Source organism: Myotis yumanensis, unplaced genomic scaffold, assembly GCF_028538775.1.
Source record: "Myotis yumanensis isolate MYYU_CA2020_CCGP unplaced genomic scaffold, mMyoYum1.0.hap1 SCAF_1, whole genome shotgun sequence".
Classification (NCBI taxonomy): domain Eukaryota; kingdom Metazoa; phylum Chordata; class Mammalia; order Chiroptera; family Vespertilionidae; genus Myotis; species Myotis yumanensis.
In genome coordinates, this window is record NW_027223752.1 from 191,567,306 (window position 1) to 191,585,901 (window position 18,596).

At 37.5% G+C, this 18,596-nt stretch overlaps 1 protein-coding gene across 10 annotated transcripts in view; it reads left to right on the forward strand.

The window, feature by feature from the left end:
* Window positions 1-18,596, forward strand: part of CCDC158 (coiled-coil domain containing 158) — a 75,765-nt gene that overhangs the window by 16,721 nt on the left and 40,448 nt on the right. For 9 of the 10 annotated variants that reach the window (XM_070394498.1, XM_070394495.1, XM_070394505.1 and 6 more), the window contains exons 5-12: window positions 1,151-1,260; window positions 1,374-1,701; window positions 2,057-2,133; window positions 3,869-3,979; window positions 7,060-7,174; window positions 13,346-13,465; window positions 14,924-15,121; window positions 16,566-17,048. In XM_070394498.1, the coding sequence (XP_070250599.1) occupies window positions 1,151-1,260; window positions 1,374-1,701; window positions 2,057-2,133; window positions 3,869-3,979; window positions 7,060-7,174; window positions 13,346-13,465; window positions 14,924-15,121; window positions 16,566-17,048 (1,542 nt within the window). The remainder of the gene's footprint in view (window positions 1-1,150; window positions 1,261-1,373; window positions 1,702-2,056; window positions 2,134-3,868; window positions 3,980-7,059; window positions 7,175-13,345; window positions 13,466-14,923; window positions 15,122-16,565; window positions 17,049-18,596) is intronic. The other variant, XM_070394520.1, reaches the window with a different exon arrangement.

Genomic DNA, 18,596 nt, shown 5'->3' on the forward strand with positions numbered 1-18,596 from the left:
CTAATTAGCTCTATGCCTTCTATTTCAGTATTAAAAGTTGGACTGATGAAAAGTCTACATACTAACTTCTGGGAATATATCCTAAGAATTTGAAACACTAATTCAAAAGAGTATATGCACCCCTATGTTCATAGCAGCATTGTTTACAATAGCCAAGATCTGGAAATAGTCCATGTACCCTTCAGTAGATGAGTGGATACAAAAGCTGTGGTATAGCCCTAGCTGGGTGGCTCTGTGGGTTTGATTTCTGGTCAGGGCACATACCTCGGTTGCTGGTTTGATCCCCGGTCAGGGTGCATATGAGAGGCAACCAATTGATGTTTCTCTCTCACATTTATCTCTCTCTCTTTCTTGTTCTCTCTCTCTCTCTTTCTCTCTCTCTTTTCTCCCTCCCTTCCCCTCTCTCTAAAATCAATAAAAACATATCCTCGGTGATGATTAAAAAGAAAAGTTGTGTCATATTTACACAATGGAACACTACATGGCTGTAAAAAAAGAAGGAAATTTTACCCTTGGGGACAGCATGGATGGATCTGGAGAGTATTGTACTAAGTGAAATAAGCCAGTCAGAGAAAGACAAATACTATATTATCTCACTTATATGTGGAATCTAATGAACAAAGTAATCTGACAGACAGAGTAGAAACAGAGGCATGGATCTATAGAACAGACTGACACATGTCAGAGGGGAGGGGTTCTGTGTGTGTGTGTGTGTGTGTGTGTGTGTGTGTGAAATGGGTGCATCTGTAATGTCAACAATAAAAATAAAGTTAAAAATCAATTAATAATATATAGATTTTGGAAATTACTGGCTGTAAGGAAGTAGGTTCCTCTGATGAAGATTAATTTGACAATAAACACATGATGTACTATAAAAACCTATATAATTTCATTTACTAACCTGAAACCTATATGATTTTATTAACCAACTAGAGGCCCGATGCATGAAATTCGTGCAAGGGGCTCAGCCTTCACAGCCGCCATGGCTTGCCTCGGCCCTTACAACCCTGGCTTCATCCGGAAGATTGTCTGGAAGGTCATTCGACTGTCTGGACTAATTAGCATATTATGCTTTTATTATTATAGATGATACTCCAATAAATTTAATTAAAAAGAAGAGACTAATTTGCATGGCATCTTATTTTTTCAGAGCAATGAATTGCACGAGAAACAGAAGTTTTACTTAAGGCAGTCAGTCATTGATTTACAAACAAAACTTCAAGAGATGCAAATGGAGAGAGATGCCATGGTGGACATCAGGTTGGGATCTGTTACCTGCAATTATCTTAGAGCTTTACTCTTTGTACTATATTACCACTTGTGTGATTATGAATTTCATCAATATTATTTTTTTTCTTTTATTTATTTCATAGACGACGGGAGAACCAGTCCCAGGAGGATTTAAAAAATCAGCTTCAAAATACAGTTCATGAACTTGAAGCTGCTAGAAGCCTTAAGGAGGACATGCTGAATGATAGCAACACACAGATAGACCAGCTAAGAAAGATGATGCTTAGTCATGAGGGAGTGCTTCATGAAATCCGATCAATCCTAGTTGACTTTGAACAAGCCTCAGGCAAGAAAATATATGAACACGACAGCCTGTCTACTATCCACTTCCGCAACATGGGCTCAGCTATTAGTAAAATCCTAAGAGAATTAGACACAGAGATTTCTTATCTTAAAGGGAGGATATTTCCAGTAAGTGGTGAGAACACTACTTCAATTTTATATTAAAATTTATTAAGACAATAGTATTAGGCATGTAATTTTTTAAATTCTTAAAAGTAAGTTCTCATTTTTATACTCTAAAAAATAATGGAGTTGCTTCCACAATGGTCTCTTATAATAAAGGGAATAGCTTGATTGACCTGTAAAGCTTCATGAGAGTATAGCCAAAGTAAAAGATCTAATAAAATACAGTGACAGAATGTATCCAATTTAAGTATTACTTCTATTTGCATCTTATTAAAGCATTCCATCAGTTGGAAAATCTCTAAATTTTCCAAGCTTTAGTTTTACTGGATTCTAAATCCACATCTTTTTTTATAACTAGGTAGAGGATCAGCTTGAAGCACTGAAATCTGAATCACAGAACAAAATAGAGCTGCTTCTTCAACAACATCAAGATAGGTAAGTGCCCGACTGAGCTAGAAACTCACAGGGAAACTACCACAAGTCTCCAATCCCTCATCAGTAATTGCAAAATCTAAGCAGCTCTGAAACACAGAAATTTGTTTTTCATAGGTTTGTGGTGAATTTTCAAAGAAAAAAATTATTCGGACACTTGTTAAAACAGTAGGGAAGGCCCAGCCAACGTGGCTCAGTGGTTGAGCGTCAACCTATGAACCAGGAGGTCACGGTTCAATTCCTGGCCAGGGCATATGCCCAGGTTGCAAGCTCAGTCCCCAGTGTGGGTCCTGCAGGAGGCAGCCAATCAATGATTCTCTCTCCTTCTCCCTTCCTCTCTGAAATCAATAAAAATATATTTAAAAAAACAACAACAACATAAAACAGTAGGGAAGATTTTATTCAAAACTATTGAAATAGGAGTGTGGGAAGCCAGTTCCAGCATGACAGTAGGGAATGGCTGATGGCATTTCCCCAAACCTGAATAGGATACATTAAATTGATTGTTTGCTGCCAGACAGCTCAGGACATCTTAATCTATATGTTATTGCCTCCTACTGGCCAAACACCTGAACATCTGTAGGCTAATTCTCCCATTCTGACAATGCCTCTGTATATGAAACCCTGACCCTTTGAAGTGTATATCTCTGCCTCGCCTCAGGACAGTTTGTGTTAATAAAAAGCATGGGGTCCTGCCCTAACCGGTTTGGCTCAGTGGATAGAGCGTCGGCCTGCAGATTCAAGGGTCCAGGTTCGATTCCGGTCAAGGGCATGTACGTTGGTTGCGGGCACATACCCAGTTGGGAGTGTGCAAGAGGCAGCTGATCGATGTTTCTAACTCTCTATCCCTTTCCCTTCCTCTCTGTAAAAAAATCAATAAAATATATATTAAAAAAAAAAAAAAAAAAGCATGGGGTCCTGAGACAAGGAGATCTTACTTTCCTTTAAACTAGGCTCCTCTGACCCCCAAATGCATTTCAAAATTATATTTCGTCTCTGGACTCCTATTTAATCTACGCACAGCCTTCTCCAGATTTCCTGAACCCTTCTTAATGCTGGAACAAGAACCCCGGCATAGGAGTTTGCATTAAAGAGAGATCAGGCTCAACTGCTAGAACAAGGACAAGCCAGGATTCATAGCAAGAAGCAGGGTGAGGGGGTCATCGGGTGAAAATTGCCAAGAGGATACATCAAGAGTGAGGGGATTCTCACTAAACCAACTTAGCAAGATTCTTACTAAGCCCAGGCATATTAAGGGGGTGGAGGGAGGCGGGAGGGCCTAGTTGAGACGCAGGCTCAGAGGAGCCTGACTAAAGTTTGGTCAAAGAGAAAACCTTTGTCACTCATTTGTTGGCAAATCTGACCTGAGCAAATGTAAAGCTTTTTATCATCTTTATGATTTAGTGAATATTTTAAAGCCTGTTGTTGCATTAGTAATATGTTTGGCCTATAGGACACTTCCCCAGATCTCTCTGGGGATATCATATAATATATAGTCCTTATAATTTATTACCTTTTTAAAATTTTTTAAAATTCTGAATTTTAAAACCTAGCTGGTCCCCAAAGGATTTAGATAAAGGACTCTATACCTGACTTAGACACTTGTAGTAAAAAGAGCAGCATATTCAAAGCCAAAACAAAATTTGAAAGTATTGAAAATTATTAATTTTTTGCATAATTTACATGCATAATCTTCTGTATCAAATAACAATCACCACTTTTTTTTTTTTTTTTACAGGATTGAGCAGTTAATAAGTGAACATGAAATAGAAATAACAGGACTCACTGAGAAAGCTAGCAGTGCTCGAAGCCAAGCCAATAGTATCCAAAGTCAACTGGAAATCATTCAGTATGTGTGTTCTAGTGGTTTGAAATTGAGTCATAATCTTCATTTTAAGTTTATTTTCTGCTTTGAGCTCTTTTTAAAATTTCTTAATAATTGATTTCATAAGGAAGTAAAACTTTTCTAACATTTAAATGAATAGAAAAGATACTTAACATATAGGTAATGTTATATGACCGTATCAGGAGTATTATTTTAAATATTTGGACCTTTTGGGATTGGATGTTTTAAATATTGTTCATATTTTAACTGACAGTATAAAACAAACACATTATGTGTGTATAAATATATATAAATAAAAAGTTATATGCATATAAATAATTTTATAATTTGAGCTTATGTTTTGAAACCTTTTATATGGACATTTTCAATTATACACAAAAGTAAAGAGAGAATAATTTCATGAACTCCCATCTACACATCACATAGCTTTAATAGTTAACATTTTTGACCTTTTTTTCTTAACTTTTATTTTTAAACTATTTATTGTTGAGAGTTTTACAGATGTCCCCCCTTTCCCCTCCCCATTGCCCCCCTTCACCTGGATGCCACCCCACCCCAGGCCTTCACCACCCTATTTATTGTCTGTGTCCACAGGTAATGCATATATGCATATAAATTTTTCAGTAAATCTCTTCCTGCTCCCCTCTCTTTCCCCTTCCCTCTGAGATTCATCAGTCTGTTCCATGTTTCCATGCCTCTGGTTCTATTTTATTCATTAGTTTGTTGGTTTTTTTCATTAGATTTCTTGTTCATTAATTTTGATTTTTTTAGATTCAATTGCTGATAGATATGTATTTACTGCCGTTTTATTGTTCATATTTTTTTTATCTCTTCTTCTTCTTCTTCTTCTTCTTCTTCTTCTTCTTCTTCTTCTTCCTCTCCTCCTCCTCCTCCTCCTCCTCCTCCTCCCCCTCCTCCTCCTCCTCCTCTTCCTCTTCCTCTACCTCCTCTTTCTTCTTCTCCTTCTTAAAGAAGACCCTTTAACATTTCATGTAATTATGGTTTGGTGGTGATGAACTCCTTTAGCTTTTTCTTGTCTGTGAAGCTCTTTATCTGACTTTCAATTCTAAATGATAACTTTGCTGGGTAGAGTAATCTTGGTTATAGGTCCTTGCTTTTCATCACTTTGAATATTTCTTGCCACTCCCTTCTTGCCTGCAATGTTTCTGTTGAGAAATCAACTGACAATCGTATGGACACTCCCTTATAAGTAACTAACTGCTTTTTTCTTGTTGATTTTAAGATTCTCTCTTTGTCTTTAACCTTTGGCATTTTAATTATGATGTGTCTTCATGTGGGCCTCTTTAGGTTCATCTTGTTTGGGACTCTCTGTGCGTCCTGGACTTGTATGTCTATTTCTTTCACCAGGTAGGGGAAGTTTTCTGTCATTTTTTTCAAATAGGTTTTCAATTTCTTGTCCCTCTCTTCTCCTTCTGGTACCCCCATGATGTGATTATTGGTACATTTGAAGTTCTCCCAGAAGCTCCTTACACTTTCTTCATATTTTTGGGTTCTTTTTTATTTTTGCTGTTCTGGTTGGGTGTTTTTTTGCTTCCTCATATTCCAAATGCTGATTTTGTTTTTTTTAATATATTTTTTATTGATTTTTTACAGAGAGGAAGGGAGAGAGACAGAGAGTTAGAAACATCGATGTGAGAGACATCGATCAGCTGCCTCCTGCACATCCCCCACCGGGGATGTGCCCGCAACCCAGGTACATGCCCTTGACCGGAATCGAACCCGGGACCCTTCAGTCCGCAGGCCGACGCTCCATCCACTGAGCCAAACCGGTTTTGGCCCAAATGCTGATTTGATTCTCGGCATCCTCTCCTTTATTGTTGATACCCTGAAAATTATTCTTTTTAAAAAATATATATTTCTTTATTGGTTTCAGAGAGGAAGAGAGTAGAAGAGAGAGACAGTAACATCAATGATGAGAGAGAATCATTGATTGGCTGCCTCCCGCACACACCCCCTACGGGGGATCAAGCCTGCAACCCAGGCATGTGCCCCTGGCCGGAACCGAACCTGGGACCCACCGGTCCGCAGGCCGACGCTCTATTCACTGAGCCAAGCCAGCTAGGGCTGAAAATTATTCTTCATTTAAGTTAGCGTATGCTTCATTTCTGACTGGTCCTTTTTGATGCTGTTGAAGTTCTCACTAAGTTCCTTGAAGTTCTCATTAAGTTTCTTGAGCATCCTTATAACCATTGTTTTGAACTCTGTATCTGATAGTTTGCTTGCTTACATTTCATTTAGTTCTTTTTCTGGAGATTTCTTCTCTTCTTTCATTTACAACATGAGTCTTTGTCTCTGCATTTTGGCTGCTTTTCTGTGTTTGCTTCTATGTATTATGTATAGCTGCTATTTCTCCTGGAATTGGTAGAGTGGCCTTGTGTTGTAGGTGTCTTATAGAACCCAGTGGCTCAGCCTCCTGTCACCTGAGCTGGGCAGTCTAGGAGTACCCCTGTGTGGGCTGTGTGTACTGTTTTGTTGTAGTTGAGATCTTGATTGTTGTTGGCATCACTGGAGGGATTAATCCCCAAGCCAATCAGCTGTGTGGGCCAACTTAATTACATGGAAGAATTGCTGTGCAGGAGATGCCCCTATGGAGCAGACTTGCTTCAATGGGGCTGGGACCCATTGTTCCTTATGGGGGGGCCTCTGCAGCCAAGATATCCCCTCCCAATTAAAAAAATGCCACATGTGGGTTTCAGAACAGCCTGTTCTGTGCCTCCATCCCTCTTATCAATCTCAATGTGGCTTCATTAATTCTCTAGTTGTAGGGCTTCCATTCAGCCAGATTTCAGTGGTTCTGAAGGCTGGTTTTTCTGTGGTTTAGCTGAAATTTTGATGTGGTTGTGGGAGGTTGCGAGTACTGCATTTATCACCATCTTGGTCCTCCCTCTATCCATGCATTTTTGAGCTTTAAAGAAGCAATTTTGGAAAACAAAGATGATCAGCTTAATAATGCCATATAAAATAGCTAGTGGAAGTATCTAAAATCTAGACTAGTGTGCTTAGGTATCGCACTTATTCTTAGTTTTCTCTTTGATTTTATTCCCCCTTTAAACCCTTCTTAGAGAACAAGCAAGAAACCAAAATGCAATGTATATGCGTCAACTCAGTGATCTGGAATCTACTGTTTCTCAGCTCCGTTCTGAATTAAGAGAAGCCAAAAGGATGTATGAAGACAAGGTGAGTTTAGATTTTGCTTCTCTGCTTCCAGAGGTTATTATACACAGAATCAATTATATAGTGTTTATAGTTTAATTTAAAACGAGAAAGCAAAGCAATCATTTCAACTTAAAAACACTTTATAAAATGGACGCCAACTAAGTTTTATTTTAATTATTTGCTCACATTAATTCAGTCTTAGAAAAAGGTTTTTGCGTACTCAGTTTTCTAAAGACTAAGGCCCTTTTATTTGCTTTTACAAGGCTTAGCTTTGGCATATGCTGGTTCAGCACCAGCTGCTCTCCTCCTTCCACTCGGTACTTTAGGGGCTCCCTCCTCTCTTACTTTAACTCCTACTTATCACTCTGCAGTTAGAAAACTGAATTAACTTTAAGATTAGTCTAAATAAAAATAACTAGGAAGTTAATTCTTCATCTCTCTTTGTACAATTCCTCTTAAAATCAGATATTCATTAATATTTGACTTATTGATTGATTTTTCTTCCTTTTTTTCATTGATGTTTATATTGTTGTTTCCTCTCACATTTCATAGCTAAAGAGAAGTGTTCATTATCATTATCAACCATCTTCTAGATCTTAGGTTTCTATTAGTTTCCAGCCTTTATAACACAGGAGAGACTCTACAAAACAGTCAAAGAGCTGCCTTCAGAGAAGCACGTGTTCCTTTTTCCTGGGAGAAGGGTGACCAAGTACATGCCCGTTTGCCTGGGACAGTCCCAATTTACACCTGCTATCCCAGTGTCCTGGGTTGTGAATTCCACCTTTGTCTCCAAAGTGTCCCAGCTTGGAAGATACATTCCATATGTAGTCATCCTACCTATAAGAGAACCTATAGAGTTATAACCGTCACTGTTAGCAATTTCTCACACCCTAGTTTATTGGGAAAATATACAGTATAAGGAAAATGCCAGATTTCCTTTATAAAATTATCCAATTCTACAGCATAACAGTTCAAGAAAAAAATCTTCTTATGGAAAGAGGCAATTTAGTATTGTAGCACTGATTATTCCACCATTTGCCTTCTTTTGAACACCCCCCCCCCCCTTTTAATTACCCTGTCACCCCTGTGCTGGCCACAGGAGGGAGCTGTTTCTCCTAGTTTCTCTGATTCAAGCATGTAATATAAGATCTTGACCTTCATTTCCAGTGGCACAGCTAAAATAAGAATGGAAAATTTAGACATGACTTTATTAAAGTCTACACAATAAAGAGCAATATGAAACTATATAATGTCAGTTATGAGATTTGGATCCTCTACAGCAGTGCTTTGAAACATTGATCACTATTCACAGTAAGAAACATAGTTGACTTTCTGATCCAGTACATTCAACTGAGGCAAATTTCACAAAACAGTATTTACCCTGTTACATATGCTGCTGGGTCTTTTCTGTTCTCTTCAGATGCTGTTTGATGCTCCTACATTGATTTCCTAATTCACTGGTGGTTCCAGTGTGACTAACACTGCACTGCAAATCTCCTGGCTTCACTCTTAGCCTAAATCCTGTGCCAAGGTCATTTACACCCTGACACTTAGGAGCAGCCTTAAGGGACCTGAGACTGCTTATGTGTCAAACCCAAGAAACAAAAGCCCAGGGAGAAGCTTTGTTTTTTCCTGCCCCTCTCAGACCTGCTTGTGTTCTAGTCTCTTTTCTCAGGCTGAGCTTCCCCCTGAAGATTGATAGTGGGAATGTCCACCCCTTTCTGGGCAGGCCAGGCCAGGCCTACACAAAAGGTCTTGATCTCACCCTGCAGGTTCCTGATTTCAGGACAGCATGGGGTGGAGGGTGCTTTACTACTCAGATCTGGAGGAGGGCGGCACATTGGCAGAACTGAGCGCTGACAATATGACAGCTAGGGAGGAAATAGGATCCTTGTTGTGTTATAGTCCAGTACAATAGCTGTTATTGATCACTACTCAACTCATTTTGAAAAGATTAAATATTCATTGTTTATTGACAAATGAAACCCTTTGAAAAGTCATGAAGTATTAAATAAAACTCATTTTTTCTCTTGTATGATTTGAAATTGCTGTAGTTTTCCATTGTAATGTCTCTTGGAGAAATTATCCCTTCATAAGCTAATATGCATAAGACTGATACATAACATCATGCTGCTCAATTCCAAAGTGGACATGGTGGAAAATTTTAGCAAATACTAAATATACATCTAAATAATGCAAAAATGGTTTCTGAGTTTTTATAAACATCTCTTTGGCATTGTAAAAGCAAGCATAAACATCCAGATAAATGATGGCATGAACTTTTTGTATGAATGTTTTGAGGTCATATAGACACAAACATGATATTAGAATTATTGTCTTATTTTGTTCTGATGTAAACAGGAATTTTGACAATCTTAAACAGTCAACGTTAGTAGAAATAAGGGGGCATATCTGATTAATTAATTTAACCCAGACCACTGAGATTTATCATGCAGCATTTTGAATCTAATTTAGTTGGCACCTAATTGATGGGTAACTAGAGTTTCTTAATAGTAACTCCCTTTAGACGGGGAGCACTGAGAGATGGTTATCCGGCCATGTTCACAGAGATTTGAACATATTCTGGCCTGAAAGGCATTAGTGCATGGTGTAACTGAGCTAAGAAGATCAAACAACTTAATAGGATTGCATTTTGGGGTCATGAAAAATGTCGTCGAAAACGGTTTTTGTTATAATGAATTGAATATAGAATCTAAAAAACACAGATTCTTCTGTTTATTTTCATGTACCTTGACTTTACATACTAAAGCCTGTTAAAACTTTAAAATCTATTTTATTTTTCACTGCTTCAGTGCACATTTTAGTATATACTGTCCAAATAACAATTTAAAAAAGCATCAAAGAAAATAATACATAAAAGTTGTGATTAAAAATGAGACTTGTTGAAAAAGAAATTTATACGTGTGTGTAGATATTATATATCAAGATATTTTATGAGAAGCAGTATTAGCACTTTTTCCTGAGGCCATATTCCTTCAGATAAAAAATATTTATCATTTTAAAAAATTGATGACCTGACAGGTCTGAACAAAACTTTTCCAACTAGAATGCATAAATTATGAGAAAATTTGTTTAGGAGGACCTTGTTTCTCTTCAGATTAACAAAAGTATTTTCATATTGATAAAAATAGAAATTGTGTTTTGAAGAAAATTTTAGACATAGCTTTTGTAGCTTACAAAAGTGTTTTACTGTAATGCTTTTTTCTATTCTTCTCTTTCCATTTTAGGAGAGCCTCCAGAATTCCCCTTTACGAATTTGGACCAGTAGAAGCTGTCACTATTGGCTCTGTAGATTTGGCTTTACTCTTAACTTTCGCTTTTTTACAACAAAAATATCTCATAATCTTGATTATAAGCTGATTTTTCCTACTTTGGAAGCATTTGGGGCTGAATTTCATACTCAAAAAGTGAAGATTTAGTAGCACTGGCTGGAGCTGTATACTGTGCAGGAAGATTCTGTGCAAACCCCTTTGCACAGTTCTGCCAATGCACCTCGTGCTGACCCGCAGCACCCCTCATTACCCCGCGTCTGTGTTTTGAGCACAGAAAACAAAAAGATCCAATTCGACATGATTGGTAATATCTCTAAAATCACTGAATGATTAGAATGAGATCCCAATACTTATTTGGCCAGTGATCAAAAACTAAGAGATTAATAGATGGTGAAAGGGAAAACCAGTGCTGCTATTTAAAAAGAAAAGAAGAAGAAGAAAAAACCTTTAATACATCTCAGATGTCAGTATTTATTATGGACATTTTAAAAGGCTTTCTTTATAGTGTTGTTGTTGTTTTTTTACAGCTGTTTGTATCAGCTCAGCTGCTACATCAGTGGTTTTCCCTTTCACTCTCCATTCATCTTTTTGATTGATTGATTAATATAAATATTTTTATTCTAAAAAGTGAAAGGTAAAAGCAGAGCTATAGCAGCTGAGTCAGTACTGACAACTACCAAACAAATGTTCCTGCAGGGGTCTGGAGGAACTTCCGATACTTAACCTTAGACGGAAAGATAAGACTTGGCTCTTTTAGTTTTGGTCTCATACATTTTATCGTCAAGCTTGATGTTATTAAGTTATTATATAATCAGCTATATATTACAAATTTAATATTTGGTCATCCAAATATTTTTTTAAAATGAAAACAGACATAAAATAACAAGTTTTAATTTAAGCTTTTAAAGCACATATACAAAAACTGTGCTCAATGATCAAAAGAGTTTTGTGCCAGGCTAGCAATGAGTGGAAAATGTTTTAGTCATATGAGTAAGTTTTTGAGTCAAAAGTGTATTTATTAAATTTATAGCTCAAAATATGGTTTCTTTGGTTGTATTTTGTTCCCAAAGATAGATGGGAAATATAGAATTTTAGCTTTATCAATACTGTTCTTCTCATGTGAAAAAGTATTTAGAAGCAGAATTGAAAAGAATTTGAAAGATCATCAAGAATATCTTTTCAAATTATAGATGAAAAATATTGAAACTCAAAGAGGTTATGTGACAGAACCTAGATCAGAACTTAAGATGTTTGACTCTTAGCCTGATCACATTGACTCTCTGATCACATCTGTTGACCCAAAGTAAAAGTTGGTGTTTTTTCCCTAAGTATTCCTAGTATCTTTAGTAACTGTGTGCTAACTTAGTCTTTCCTACTAATAATAGAACAGAGGAGATTATGTAAACTGGTATTATTCATTCATTTTCCTTAAGAGGCTATTTGTGCTACAGAGGTTGAGTTGTGGGGCTTTTTTTCTATATATGCCCCCTAGGAGCACAAGGGTGAAAGTACTTTATAGGATTATTAGACTCTATGAACACGTTTCTATCCGTAGCCTAATATTTTATATATACCTAATTCTTGTGAAATACTTTTTATATATAACATACAACCAAAGTTAAAACAAAATTTTAAAATATATCCAATGTAAATATTAACATTTACATTCCAATTCCTGTAGGCTGTGATACTACTCTGTAGGTAAATGTGAAACTGTTTAATAATTCTATATTAGTACTTTCTTAAGTCATATATATATATATGTGTGTGTGTGTGTAGATAAATATATATAACTTCTATGTATGCATACTCTTTATCAATGACATAGTTACATTATGTGTGTATAATATGATTAATAAATATGTGTAGAATCAATAAATGAAGATCTTAAATGAATCTAGTCTAGGTAAAAATAGTCATCAAGAAAAAGTTAGTCTTGCTCATATGTTCTCTAAGAAGGTTTAATCACAGTGCACCATCCAAACACATCAACAAGTTTTATTCTTGACATAGAAGTTTAGGAAGCCTGTTGAATAGATGCCTGAGAAGTAAGAAGAAATATATAGTATTAGTGCAGACATGAAAGATGTCTTATCGCTGGAAAGTAGATGATGAAATAGTATTGTAATATCACATTAAAGATCAGCTAACATTACATAACACTAAGTAGCAACATGTTCTTATCAGCTTAATATCTCAGTATCTAAATTATGAATTTCTGTGGCTCAACTAAAATCTAAGCTGAGTCTCCATCCTCTGAGATCTTAACCTCTTAGCCTACAGGCTGTTAACAGTGATGGGCCTTCCAGCAGGTCATAGAAATGCATGGTCCACAGATCAAACAGCTGCCCTATCTGTGTGGAAAAAATACACCTATAAAGACCCTTTAAAATTGGTGTTTATCTCATTTTATAAAGAAAATTCAGATGGGAATATATAAGATGTATACAAATATATTAATATATTTATGTAATATATAAAGTCACCCTTTCATAATAGAGTGACTATATAATAATGACAGTAACTAAAAACTTGTTGCCATTCATTATTTTATATTCAAAGCCTTTTATTACTGACACGCTGATATTCTGCAACAAAATAGTTCTTCTAAATATAATACATTTCATTTATGTGGGCTCGACGTATTTATGGCACATCAAGCTTCCTTAAATAGCAGATGATAGAACACCTAGTCACAGAAGCTAAATTTTGAATGTTTCATTTGGCTAATTTTATTTGGCCAAATTCTACATAGATCTTAAGTTTAGAAAACTTTGCAAACCGTATCACAATAAAGTTTTATTTTTGCCCCCTAAATAATACTCGCTTTCCAAAGGCTCTGTTTGTTTGTGTTGCCCACTGCCATCGTCAGAGTGCTTGATTTGTGCTTCCCTCTCAGATAGAAGAGCTGGAGAAGCAGCTGGTCCTGGCCAACTCGGAGCTAACTGAAGCGCGGACGGAGCGCGACCAGTTTAGTCAGGAATCGGGGAATTTGGACGATCAACTTCAAAAGCTGTTGGTGAGATTATGCTCTAAAATATGACCGACATTAATTCTGGGAAGTTTTTCACCAAAATATTTCACAAAACTAGTTTCATTTATAAAATTACAATTTTCACAAAATATTTGTGCATACATATAAAGTTACTCAAGTTTTGCATATAAAATATAATATTCTATATTTTACCTTTTTCTTCCTTTCTTAAGTAGAACTGTCATGGCTTAAATGTTAAGTGAAGCTGATCTTCAAAGAACCATAGTTTTCAACTAGATACTACATTCTGCTAAATTGAAGTAGTGTTAAGTATTCATTTCGAAGCAAAATAACATTTAAAACACAAATTATGTATATAGAACATTTGAATGGAAATTTAGGTTAAATATTTTTTAAAGAATGAAAAGGGAATTCTGATCATTATAAATCAGCCTCTGTTAGAGGTTCTTAGGCTGAGAAATTTGGAGAAGGAAATGTTTGGTAACCTTTTGTGTGATCCAGCGGGACAGTGGAATACACTGTAAGAGTTTCTCTCTTACTCGCTAACCCGATTCTAGGGAACAGTGCTCTCCGTGGGTAGCACCATTCTTCTTAGGCTGACACAGACTTGAGTATCACCAAAGGCAGAGCTGGCAACTGTGTGCGCAAAGCTCCAGACTGGGGGATAATCTTTCTCTTCTTTCCCTCCTATTGCCTGTTCCCAATCCTTTCTCTATATACACCCAGTGCTCCAAACACATGCCCCTTTCCAGTCCCTCCTTCCTAATCTCTGCATCTCCAAACTGTCCCCAAGGTCCAACTCACATGCCTTCTCGAAGCATTTTGAGCTCCTTAGTGATTTCTCTCTGCTAGTCCTTAGCTCTGTCTCTAATGAAAAACCACTTCCAGTTATTTGTGTCTCTTATCTTTCTCTTTGGGTGATAAGTCCTTTAAGATCTATGAGTCTTTGTTTCTCCTATTCAGTTGAGTTTTTGCTAATAGTAGATACTCTCTATAGAATGTATTTTTTTAGTAACTGAGGAGGGAGGTAATTCTATTCACAGCCCAACTGCTATTCCAATCCTAGTACGGACACTAGTCTGCATTTCTGAGTCAGTAACCCGAATTACTATTGTTATTCCCTCAACCTTTTGAGCATTTCTTTATTACAGAAACACACTTGATGTGAAACATAATACCTTTGTTAGAAAATTCAAAACTTAAAAACAGATAACTTTAAAAATCTACTGTGTTTTCCTTTTCATTACATATTATTTGGGGTCCAGTCCATTGAGATTTACTTGTAATGCTAAAAATTACAAGTAAGCAAAATGTCAACTTATTTTTCTAGGAAATGTTCATAATCAAGCTATTAAAAAGGAACCTAATTCCAAAATCAAAGTATTCTCAAATCACATAGAAACTCCAAAGATGACATATGGAACATAGCATTTTATTTTTATTATTTGCTGCTAAGGGGGAAACACACCTCACTTCTTGTAGGCCGATCTCCATAAGCGAGAGAAGGAGCTGAGTCTGGAGAAGGAGCAGAACAAGCGCCTGTGGGACCGGGACACCGGCAACAGCATCACCATTGACCACCTGCGGCGGGAGCTGGACGACAGGAACATGGAGGTGCAGCGCCTGGAAGCCCTCCTCAAGGCCATGAAGAGCGAGTGTCAGGGCCAGATGGAACGGCAGGTCAGCAGGACGCGGGACAGCTTCTCCCAATGGTCTCTTGGGGGTGAGGGGATGATGTATTTTATGTCTCATTGGTAAAGCTTTAACAAAAACACACATGTATGGGCCTAAAATAGTTCTAAAGTAGAGCTGTGGCTTCTATGAACAAGCTTTAAACACCTGTGATTTCAATATTTTTGACCACTTATTAAATTTAAAATGTTAAGCTTTTTCTCATTTGTGTCCATTGTTGAGTAATGAAACTCCCGTCCAGTTACCTTTTTCACCTAGAATTTGGCACCCTAATAATTGCTTATTTCAGAGAAGCATCAAACCACAGGGAGAGCTTAGGAACAGCCGAATGGAAGGTTTCTAGGGGAAACCTTTGGTTTTGTTTTTACTTTTCTCCAAGCGGATTGAGTGCACAGGATGGTGCACTCCAGGTCAGTGCACCGGTAGGGAGATATGGTGCACTCGTTAAGAGTGTGGCCCCAGTCGGCGTTGGTGGTATAGTGGTGAGCATAGCTGCCTTCCAAGAGTGTGGCCCCTCAGCACTGGAAGGACATGGTTCCATTGCCACTTACTGTCACAGACATAAAAAGCACCACACACACACACACACACACACACACACACACACACACAGCATCCCACAGAAGAGTAATCTTCCCAAATGTGAAAGCAAACCAAAGGGACCAGCCTTGGCTTAGACCACTGGTTCTCAACCTTCTGGCCCTTTAAATACAGTTCCTCATGTTGTGACCCAACCATAAAATTATTTTCGTTGCTACTTCATAACTGTAATGTTGCTACTGTTATGAATCGTAATGTAAATATCTGGTATGCAGGATGGTCTTAGGTGACCCCTGTGAAAGGGTCATTCGACTGCCAAAGGGGTCACGACCCACAGGTTGAGAACCGCTGGCTTAAACCCAGGCAAAGCCACTTTCCTATTGTCTGGCCCAATCTGGGAAAGAAGAAAGATGAAAGAAGCGATTAGAATTTAGAATCTTACTCTTTTCCTAACAGGGGCCAGAGAATGTGAATGTATGTTGGATAAAAGCTATTACTCACTTTCCCCTAAGGGGTAGAATTAAAGAGCAGATTGATGGGAAATAGAAAAGGCAGTTATCTACAACCTTACCACACTTCCCCCTGTTGCCAGTGTTATCTTAATTTAAATTGGTACGGAAAACATCCTCAGAGGGATCTTCCTAAGATCCCCACACTAGAAAACCCTTTTGGAGGAATATTAATATTTAATTAAGGCCTCTCCACCTTGGACTAATTAATACATGTCGGCCTATGATCTATAGGAGTTCTGAGAGCAAAATGATTTGAGTTGGTCTAAGTAATTATTATCCGATGAATGATTGCATGTGTTTAAGCTAACTTGTTATATCTCTTGAGGTTCCCGCTACCTATCTGCCCCAATCCATGAAATTCTTTTTTCTTTAACGATCAGATGGCAGCAATTCAAGGAAAGAATGAAAGCCTAGAAAAAGTGTCCTCCTTGACCGCTCAGCTTGAATCCACCAAAGAGATGCTCCGCAAAGTGGTAGAAGAGTTGACAGCCAAGAAAATGACCCTGGAGAGCTCCGAGAGGACCGTGTCGGACTTGACCGCTTCCCTCCAGGAAAAAGAGAGAGCCATTGAGGCCACCAATGCGGAGATCACCAAGCTGCGCTCCCGGGTCGACCTGAAGCTGCAGGAGCTGCAGCACCTGAAGAATGAAGGGGATCACCTCAGGAACGTGCAGGCGGAGTGCGACGCCCTCAAGCTCCAGATGGCCGAGAAGGACAAGGTCATCGAGATTCTGCGACAACAGATCGAAAACATGACGCAGCTGGTGGGCCAGCATGGACGAACTGCCGGTGCCATGCAAGTAGAGAAAGCTCAGCTCGAGAAGGAGATTAATGACAGGAGGCTGGAACTACAGGAATTCAAGGTCTGTAGAGTGTTTTTGTGGTGTAGCTTCTGAAATATCTTTTCCCCATGAATAAGTCTGACCTAATTTACTGAAAAGGGGTTTTGTAAAGACAATGTGTAGACACTGAACTTGTTTGAAAGTGTTTGTGTCTATGTGCATCTGTGTGTTTTTTGTGAGAAAGGACCCATACTTTTATTAGGTTCCAAACAAAGTGGACCAACAATGGTTCAGATCTACCCATAAAGATAAAAAATCCGAAAATGCACAATTCTTCAGGAAGCTTTTTCTGATCCCGCAGTTTAACCTTTTTTTCTCCCTCTTCAGGCAGACCTAAATGTGAACCACATCTCCCCCACTCAGTAACCGGAAGACACTGGACTGTTTACTGAATCTGTAAAACAAAACAAAAACAGAACAACAAAAACCCAATAACCTTACTGGGTTACTTGCAGCTTAAATGAGAAATTTTTTATCAAACACTTAGCTAAGTTCCTGACCTGTAGAAGATGTTTAGAAAATATTAGTTCTCTTCGCCTATTCCGTTCTCTGTCTAAAACGTCTATCACTTTACTTGTACCCATTCTAACCTGGGTCACATTCTATACTGCACTGTGTGTGTGCTTAAACAGTAGTGTCTCCTCTTGCCTACAAGACTCAGACTTCTTCAAGCAGGTACACATCTTATTCATCTTTGTACACCGGCCCCATGTCTTTGTGCCTTTCACCCAGGAGATTCTCAGTAAATAGTTATCAAAATTTTAAATTATTGAGTGACTTTTTTAAAAATTTGATTTTCTAAGTTTTGTGTCATCTGTATCTCTGCCTTGGTAACTAATAGGAGACAAATCACATACAATTAATGCTTTTTCCTTTTAGCATTATTGAGATGTAATTGACCTGCAGCACTGTGTAAGTTTAAGGGGTACAGCATAATGACTTGACTTACATTTATTGTGCAATGATTGCAACAGTGAATTTAATTAACATTTATCATCTCATAGATACCAAAAAGGAAAGAAAACAATGTTTTCCTCGTTGTGCTGAGACTTTTAGGATCCACCATCTTAGCAATTTTCAAATACACCACTCAGCAGTGCTAACTGTGGTCACCATGCTATTCATTACAGCCCAGGACTTATTTATCCTGTAACTGGAAGTTTGTACCATTGGACCTCACCTTTGCCAGTCCCCCGAATCACAAATCTCACATAAACTTTAGATGCCAGAGTTTCCTCATTCTAAAAATAAGGCCAACTATAGATTATTATCTATCTTATGGAGATATACAAGCTTATTGCATTAAAAAATTAGAATTTTCTAGTGTTAAGCTTTTACTTAATTATATCGTAAGAACTTTTTTAAAAGGCCAAAATCACCATGAAAGAGACTTTTAAAGGCATCTTAATGGCTAACCCTTACAATGAAAACTTTAGAATAGGTTTACAGAACATATTAGAGGAAAAAAGATTATTATTCCACCTTCTTATTAAAGAAAAGAGATGAATTTCTAGCATTGATAATAGTACAAACAAATGAAAGAATCGTATTGAGTTTTACATTTTAAAA